The sequence below is a fragment of the Nothobranchius furzeri genome, chromosome 14 (genome assembly GCF_043380555.1).
Source record: "Nothobranchius furzeri strain GRZ-AD chromosome 14, NfurGRZ-RIMD1, whole genome shotgun sequence".
NCBI lineage: Eukaryota > Metazoa > Chordata > Actinopteri > Cyprinodontiformes > Nothobranchiidae > Nothobranchius > Nothobranchius furzeri.
In genome coordinates this window covers 34,256,103-34,265,412 of record NC_091754.1, presented here as the reverse complement: position 1 = coordinate 34,265,412, position 9,310 = coordinate 34,256,103, and the positions used below count along the sequence as shown (strand labels likewise).

At 42.7% G+C, this 9,310-nt stretch overlaps 1 protein-coding gene across 1 annotated transcript; it reads left to right on the top strand.

Annotated features, from left to right (window-relative positions):
* The first annotated feature begins 389 nt into the window (after nucleotides 1-389).
* vtcn1 (V-set domain containing T cell activation inhibitor 1) lies at nucleotides 390-8,225 on the top strand. Its single transcript, XM_015974632.3, has 4 exons — nucleotides 390-455; nucleotides 5,329-5,685; nucleotides 5,798-6,049; nucleotides 7,679-8,225. The coding sequence occupies exons 1-4, from the start codon at nucleotides 392-394 to the stop codon at nucleotides 7,789-7,791; spliced, it is 786 nt and encodes a 261-aa protein (XP_015830118.2). The 5' UTR covers nucleotides 390-391; the 3' UTR covers nucleotides 7,792-8,225.
* Nucleotides 8,226-9,310: the final 1,085 nt, after the last annotated feature.

The following is a 9,310-nucleotide window of genomic DNA, read 5'->3' as shown; positions in this document are numbered from 1 at the left end:
TTGAGTTAAAGCAAAAGTGTCAAGTTCCTAAAAATAGTGGCTAAAAGGTTATGTGAGAATCTATGGCCACGATTGGACAAATGCTGTTCTACAGGTGAGCTTTCCACATGTTTTTGATGTCTCAGAATGTTTTAAAATCTTTTCACTTGCACTAATCCTGCCAGGAACTTGATTAGAAAGGAAAATGAATAAATTTTGTTTTTTAAAGCTTGAATTCCCTCAAAATAAGCAGGTTTTATAGAAAATTTCACATGCATGCATTTATAAATGTGTATTTTATGTAATTTATAGGATGTTTCCTCTTATCTTTAATTCAGCCGCTGCCAATGATAAAATCAATTCCGTCGATTTTCACTGAAGTCTTTTAACGTTTTTTCTTTCTGTCTGCAGCATGCTGATCCTCATTGTTGTGTTTGCAGCCCTCATTATCCTCATCTTGGCCCTGACCTTCTCAAGTAAGACCTCTAGTGGTGTAGATTCTGTTTTCATAGTGATGGTTGGTTCCGGTCTGACTGGGTGTGTTCACCACGTTTATTTGTTTAGACTAGGCCGCTTAATACTTCTGGTGAACTTGTTTAAACCACATATATGTGTGTTTCTTTTTGTGTGCAAAATAAACTTTAAAATGTTGTTTAACTTTATTGTTTAGTTGGGGTTAGAGCCTGACCAAAATGTTGGATCTGAATAAGCTTGCTGCTTCAGTGGTTTTAAGTCTTTCTACCAGATGTTTCTATGGTTACTTAAGCAGAAACACAAGCATCTTTTACATTTGGCATTTTTATCTTCCAAGTTTTGGGTTGTTTTTTTAAAGAGTCAATATTCCCAGTGTTGGTGGTTCAATTTTCAAGACATCTGTAGTTCATTTGTCAAGTTAGATTCCTTAACTTCTCAGTTTAACGAGCACTGCCTCTCCATCCTGGACAACATCTGTCCTGTCAGAACCAGATCAGTTCCTGCAGTGAACCCTACTCCCTGGTTTAATGACAGCCTTCGCAGCCTGAAGCGCCAATGCAGAAAAATTGAGCGTTTGTGGAAGAAAACCCATCTCCACGTCCATCTGCTGCACCTAAAGGATCTTCTGACATCCTTTAACTCTGCAGTCAGAAACGCTAGGGTTTCCTATTTCTCCAACCTGGTGTCCCAGAGCAAAGGGAACCCCAAGGTGCTGTTTAACACCATCAGCAGCATCGTGTCTCCTGCCTCTCCTACAGCCTCCATCCACTCTGTTGCAGACTGTGAGAACTTTCTGTCTTTCTTTGTGGACAAAGTCAATAAGGTTAGATCTAGCATCTCTCCTTCAGCCTTATCGCTGCCTCTCCCGACTCCAACCAGGCCCATCATCCTAGATAGCTTTGCTCCCGTTTCTTTGCCTGAGTTAACCAAACTAGTTAACTATGAAGACCTCTGCATGCCCCCTCGACATCTTACCCTCATCTTTGTTTAAAAGTGCTTTTCAGTCCATCGGTCCCAGCGTGCTCTCTATAATTAATGCTTCTCTGGCTTCTGGTCAGGTCCCTGCTTACTTTAAGGATGCTGTAATCCACCCGCTTCTTGAAAAACCGAGTCTCGACCCCTCTCTCCATAGCAGCTTCAGACCCATCTCTAAACTTCTGTTCATCTCCAAGATCTTGGAAAAGGTTGTGGCTTAACAACTCACAGCTGCTCTTGATGAACATAACATTTATGATAGCTTCCAGTCAGGTTTTCGTAGAGCTCATTCTACTGAAACAGCTCTTCTTAAGCTTGGTTTATGCTTGACGCATTCACTTTCTGCGCGGTGATGCGGCTCGTGGATGGAACGCGCTTCACAACTGGCAGCGTTTATGGTTTGTGCGGTTCGTCTCTGCGGTAAGCCAATATTCTCCCAAACTGAACGGGGCAGCATGGAGCTCTACGGCATGCACCCAACACTACACCATAGTAGAAGTAGAAATTACTGTTTACAACATGGCATTTCAGCATTTTTAACAGCGTCCTCGTCTTTTCCGACAGTGCGAGCTATTTCTCTCCAAGAATTATTAACTACATGTTGATCACGGTGATATCTGAGAGCTGAATAATACAAATGTCTGTATTTACGAACCTCTGCCATACTAGTTCTTGCCGGTCCGCCATGTTTTTCCGCGTCCGTCCGTCCGCGTGGTTAGAAATTTTCCGAGGTGCGCGTTGCGGAAATCTTGGGCCGTGCTGAGACGTGGTGGAGGGGCGTGGTTGTTAAAATGACGCAAAATGACGCAACTTTTCCGCGCGGAGCCGTGCGGACCTCGCGGACGCGTCAAGCATAAACCAACCTTTAGGGTCTCTAATGACCTTCTGACCCACAGTGATGCAGGGGACTGTTCTGTTCTGGTCCTGCTGGACCTGACTGCAGCCTTTGACACTGTTGACCATCACCTGCTAATGGAGAGGCTGAGAGACTGGGTAGGCCTATCAGGAACTGCTCTGGTGTGGTTCTCCTCTTATCTTTCTGAGCACTCCTTTTCTGTGGCCATCTCCAAGTTTAGGTCCTCCACCACCTCCCTTACCCATGGTGTCCCACAAGGTTCTGTGCTGGGGCCTCTGCTCTTCCTCCTCTATCTGCTCCCTCTTCAGCACATCCTGAGCTCCTTCAAAGGAATCTCCTGCCATCTTTATGCAGATGACATCCAACTGTACATCTCCTTTAAGCCCCATGAGATGTCTAAGCTGCAGTTGTTACACACCTGCTTAGACTCTATCAAAACCTGGATGGCTGGGAGCTTTCTTTGGCTGAATGAAGATAAGACTGAGATCCTCATCTGTGCCCCAGACAAGCTGGTTCCCAAAGTCAGAGACTCTCTTGGTCAGCTTGCTTCCCACACCAAGCCTTCTGTCAGGAATCTTGGTGTGACCTTTGACCCAGCTCTCACCCTGGATTCTCATGTCAGTTCTCTTGTTCGCTCTTCCTTCTTCCATCTCAGGAACATTGCTAAGCTGAGTCCCATTCTGTCCCGCTCTGAACTTGAGACAGTTCTCCACACCTTCATCTCCTCATGCTTAGACTACTGTAACTCTCTTTTCACGTGTCTGAGCAGAACCTCCCTGAACCGTCTACAGGTGGTTCAGAATGCCTGTGCTCGGCTTCTGACCAAGTCCTCCAAACACACCCACATCACCCCGCTTCTCCTCCAGCTTCATTGGTTGCCAGTCACCGTCAGGTTTCAAGATCCTGGTTCTGGTCTATAGGGCCTTACATGGACAAGCACCATCTTACATTGGTGATCTTCTTAGTCCCTACACCCCCAACAGGTCCCTGAGGTCCAGTGATCAAAGCCTACTGGTTGTGCAGCACCAGGCTAAAGACCAAAGGTGACAGATCATTTGCTGCTGTGGCCCCCAGACTCTGGACCTCTCTTCCCCTGAGATCAGTGGACTCAGTGGACCCCTTTAAAAAGCAGCTGAAGACTCACTTGTTCAAGCTGGCTTTTGTATGACCTTCTTCACCACTCTCTCTTTATTCTGCTCTCCCCACCTATTCCACCTCCCTCAGGATCCACTGATTTCCCTCTTTCCTATTCACTCTCTCTCTCTCTTTCTTAACATTTTTTAACACAATTGTCTATTTTTTGCTAATTTTAAATATATTTTAATCATTTTCTAAATAATTTTTTATATTTTTACTTTTTTTGTGAAGTGCCTCGTGATTTTTATCTTGAGAGGCGATATAGAAATGATATTTTCTTCTTCTTCTTCTTCTTCTTCTTCGTCTTCTTCTTCTTCTTCTTCTTCTTCTTCTTCGTCTTCTTCTTCATTAAGGCGATCTTAAAGGTTGAATATGGCACACTGACACTGGCGAACCCTGGTGTTTAGAAATGGTATTGCAACAACAGGACTAATTTTCCAGCCGCTGTGATGTTGGTTCACTGCTGACACATTCCAGCACCATGTTCAGAGACAAATCATACAGAATAACGACTAATTTCTACCTATAAGTTTATTTTACAACAGTATTTACCGTTAGAACATCTTCGGGGCTCAGAATCAGCTTCTTGACTTGTCTAATCTGCCATTTTACAGTCCCAGCCTCGCCTTGCTGAGCGGACTTCTCAGCGCAATGGTGCTCTCTAGTGGCTGGTGGATGCATCCTTGACAGAATAAAAATTTTATTAACTTTTTACATATAGCTTTCAAATGAGAACTTGTGCATTCATTCTGCACACTTTTAAATGCCCAGGGAGGTATTATTTTTAATATAGCTTTTTATTAAAATGTTCCATATTCTAACTTTAATCAACTTCTGCAGACTGATAGAGCTCACTCTTCATCATCAAAGCCCATTGTTTGTTAGTTTGGTTTGTCTGAGCGCTTTTTGAAGACTGACCACAAGTTCTCTTGGAAATTTCCAGGACTTAGACCCAAACTGTTGATATTTAGTCCCTGATCCACTTAGTTCTGACTCTATACATCTGGCCTGTTGTTCCTTCATGGTGCAGCAGACATTGTCATTAAACTTGTTGGATGGTTGGAGGAGTTCCTCTGGGAGGATGTTAAGGTACCATTCTTTATTTGCTTTTTCTAAAGCCAAACTGAGTGAGTCCACTCCCTTGGCTGAGAAGAAACCCCTACCCCCCACGTACACACGACTCAGGATGTTTGGGATTTAGCTGAGAATATGACTACCTCAGTCCTGAATTTCAACAACTTGCGTTGGGCTTAACTTAGACAATTAGATTAAGAAAAGCTTCATTTTTAACATCCTAATCTGGGCTCATCAAGGACAGAAATTTGCCAACCTGACATAGCCTGAATAATCTCTGAAGTGTGTGGGGAGGTCTACCTCTGATGTGTCCTTCAGAGGAGACGTGACTTCTTTGTTGCTCTACTTGACATCAGTCTAACCTGCATAAGTCCTCACACTATAGGTTTGAACATGCAGAGTTTATATCGTGAGGCAGTGGTTTATTGTCATGATAGCATCTTGGTGGGGTGAGTGGAAGCAATGACAACTAGCTTGGTCTTGGTTGCTGAGGATGGGAAGCAGGACTGGTCGTGCTGACTTCATGCTTCATCACACCATCAATATCATGCTAGCACATGGCTACATAGGACTGGAGGAGTTGTGTCAAGATCGTGGGTGTATGTGGCAGGGTGGTTGTATGAACTTAATCATGCGTAGGGAGGGCAGGAAAACATTTAAAGATAAGAAGCATTATGCAAACCTCATTCAGCAAGGTTAAAGACAGCAACATCATTGCCTAATCATGCCCAATAGTTTTAAAAGGTTAGCGGTGGAGTCTTTATCGAGAGAGTAAAATAAAAATAAACATTACAAAAACAACCTGCCTTACGAAAGCATGCTGTTGCCCACAGAATCCACATCTAAGGTGACAAGCAGCAACACAAAACCCGTCGCCAACCTAGGGGAGGACGAGCTTCTCAGCTGCTTTGTTTCCTCACAAAGTCAGCAGACAAGACTCGGCGACGTGTCGGTCACCTGGGAGAAGAAGGACCTGGGACTGGTTTACCAGTACAGTAATGGAGCTCCAGCTCTTGCTGGTCAGGCTTCACAGTTCACAGGCAGGGCCCAGGTCTTCCCTGTTGCTGTGGCAACGGGGAATGCCTCTCTGCTGCTGCGGAATGTGAGAGGCGGTGATGAGGGCGAGTACACCTGCAGCGTCAGCTCCTCAGCAGCCCGAGGCAGCATCATCATTCAGCTGAGGACAGCCGGTAAGATGACTCGCCCTTTCAGTTTCACTTTGTTTACTTGGACACTAAACCTGGTGTGATGGTTTTAGTTTATGACATCAGCACGTCTCACCGCAGTGTGACCTTGTCTCAGCATTTTCAGCTCCAACATTCAAGTTCTCTAATGGCACGCTGACCGGCGAGGCCAGCAGGTGGTTCCCGAAACCGAGCGTCACATGGCTGAACCAAACTGGAGATATCCTGAGTGCAAACACAAGTTTCACAGAAAACTCAGAAGGAATTGTCGGCGTTGTCAGTGTGTTTGAGTCGGCCCAGGTCAGCGAGACCTACAGCTGCAGGATCCAGAACAGTTTGGTGCTCGCAGAGACTGAAACAAGAGTGACAGGTTTGGTTTTTATCTTTCTTTGACTCTTATGGCATGCCATTACAACATAACTGTGTTCCAAACACACATGCCACACAATCAGAGTCATGTCTGAAGGCATAAAACGAAACACATCCAAACCTCCCAGCACACATACCAGCAGTTCCACTTTATGAGATGTTGAGCTACTGTAGCTGTGTGTTGCTGCCCCTTGGCATCCAAGAGAAATAAGGAGGAGAGCTTCGACGGGTGCAACTTTTTATTTGCATCAGGCTGTAGATGCACACATCTCATTCTCAGAATCGCACCGAGCACCTGGTGCCAGTCACTGTGCAAACACCGTGAAAACTGAAAATACATAATTCACAAACAAATTAAAGACAATCGCGGACAATCAGGAGCAACAAACAGAAACAAAGAACAAATACCTTGCTCCTCTTGCCATGGGGTGCAATCAAAGTAATGTCACGCAGAGGCTTGGCACAGCAAGACCATAGACTAAATGTACAATTATTTGTTAGGGTGACATGTTGTTATTTAATCAATTTTAGTCAAAATACCCGCACTTACTTGGAAGTTTGGTCTGCTGCAACATGCCAAGCCAGGTGGAATGCCAACGCCACGTCCACATCCGGGTTAATGCCCACTTATGTGCGATTGAATGAGTGACGTTGACAATCCACCTGCTTGCAGCCATTTACACTGTGGGTTCAATGAACTGAAAGTGAAACTTATACTTGTCCCTTCTTTGCTATTTTAAACCTGCATAGTGGCACAGTTGGTAGTCCCGTTGCCTTAGAGGGTTGCAGGTTTAAGACCCGGCTGCAGCGTTTCTGGGCAGATTTAGCATGTACTCTTCATGCATGTGAGGTTTTTCTCCTACACACCAAAAACATGCTTGATGTTTACTTCATTGCTTTATCTGTTATACATGACTTTTGATAACTCATCTGCTAAATAAACAAATGCAAACAGAACTTGGGTTTAAGACAGTTTGCATGCTGCTTATTTTTATTAGCTAATTAGATAATGACTTAAAACTTCCATCCATCCATTTTCTGAACCCGCTTAGTCCACATAGGGTCGCGGGGGGGCTGGTGCCTATCTCCAGCGGCCAATGGGCAATCAGGCGGGGTACACCCTGGACAGAGAGCCAGTCCATCGCAGGGCAACACAGAGACACACAGGTCAAACAATCACACACACACACACTCACACCTAAGGACAATTTGGACAGACCAGTCAACCCAACAGTCATGTTTTTGGACTGTGGGAGGAAGCCGGAATACCAGGAGAAAACCCACGCATGCACAGGGAGAACACGCAAACTCCATGTAGAAAGATCCCAGGCCGGGAATCGAACCCAGGACCTTCTTGCTACAAGGCAACAGCTCTAACCACTGTGTCACTGCGCAGCCTCGACTTAAAACATCTTTTAGTAAAACTTCTTCATGCATTTCTGACATGGCCACTTCCTGTTTTTCAAACACTGAATTTTTCAAATGTTAGAAAATGAAATAAAACAACAGTTTTAAGTAAATTTAGATGTGTTTACTGATGTAAAGAAATGAAACAAAAGCACTAAACAATGATTTGTGTTGTTCATTCATCTTTATTGGACAAAGTTAACATGCTGTTTATATCTTACAGGAACCGATGTCTCAGCCAGCACTTACTTCATCTTCAGCTCAGCTGCAATTCCTGTTGGTTCAAATTATGTAAATGTTTTGATCAGTTTCCTGTCAGTTTGTTATGGGTTTTAATCAGTCATACACACACACACACACACACACGCACACACGCACACACACACACACACACACACACATGTACTGTATCTGTGGCAGACAACTGCTTAGGTAGTGACAGAAACCTGTGGAGAAGAATGAGGAGTTTCTGAATGACAGCATCATCCTTTGGTCTTTGACTAGCTGTTAGCTCATCAATCCTGATGGATGTAAACTCTGTTTTTCTGAACTGAGGCTGTTCATGATGTAATCTACAACAGGGCTCCAAAACCACTGGGCCAAGGACCAGGACCAGTTTGGGTCACTGCATGCCAGGCAGCACAAAAAGAATAAAAACTACTAATGTTTGACATCCGTGAGTCTACAAGCTTTTTTTGAAAAAAAAAATTACAATTATGTATATTATGTACATGATGATCATGACAGTAAAAGAAATTAAGTGTATAATACTAAAATTTATGTAGTTTTTTTTTTCTAAATACACTATTATTTTCATGTCATAAGTGTCACAAGGCCAGAATAAAATAAATTAATGTAAAATGTCATTTATTGGTAGTTTATCTAGTTAGTAATCCTCTTTACCTCTTACTTTTAAACCCTATTACCAGATCTGGTAAAGGACAAACTACTAATGTAAAACACGTAAATAATGGGTTAACTAAGTATTATATTTATTAAATTAAAACTGTAGATAATTATTCTAATGTATGTATACATAATTACAAATCTATAATAAAATATTTCCTTTTTACACTCAGATCTGTTGTCTGTAACCTACAAATTTTATGTATTTAAGCGTACGTTTAATTTTTGAACTTCTATCTGTTCAGAATTTTTTTTATTAGTTTATTTTATTTTATTTTATTTTTTTGTGACTACAACTCATCTCAAATGTCAGAACCATCATCCAAAGACGCTCAAGATGATTCTCTTCTTTGGGGCAACGTAATTTGGCCGATATCTACTTTTATATAATGAGAAATATAATGACCACTTTTAGGTTTTCAATCTGTGTTGTTGTTTTTTTTTAATGAAAAGAAAAATAGTATTCAAGGTACCACCAGGGCGGGCAGTTCCCCAACTACGAGTAGCCCCTGGCTGCATCCCGGAGATCGGGGCGGGGCTAAATGTGGGCGGAGTTAAACGTTTAGAGGTGGGTGGAGACAACTATTTGACTCCTGCCCCTCTCTCAATGGAACCAGGAAACCGCGAGTAGCCCCTTTCTAAGGATTAAAAAGCCCTAAAAACCCACAAAACCCATGTAAAGCATAACATTGGTAATCAAATGACTTATTTGCTGGATGTCATGATAATTTTAAAGAGCAGATAATTACAGGTGCCATTTTTGATCCAATCTGTTCTGATATTTTTATTCTTTTTTCTACTTTTGTATGGTATGTGTATTTATAGCACATAGGTATTTGTGTCTTTTAGCTATACTTTTGGTACCTATATAAAAGGTTCAGGCATTTGATAGACTATTCTTTAAACCTGTCAAAACCATTTTAATAGTTGATTTTATCAATGCCGCCTT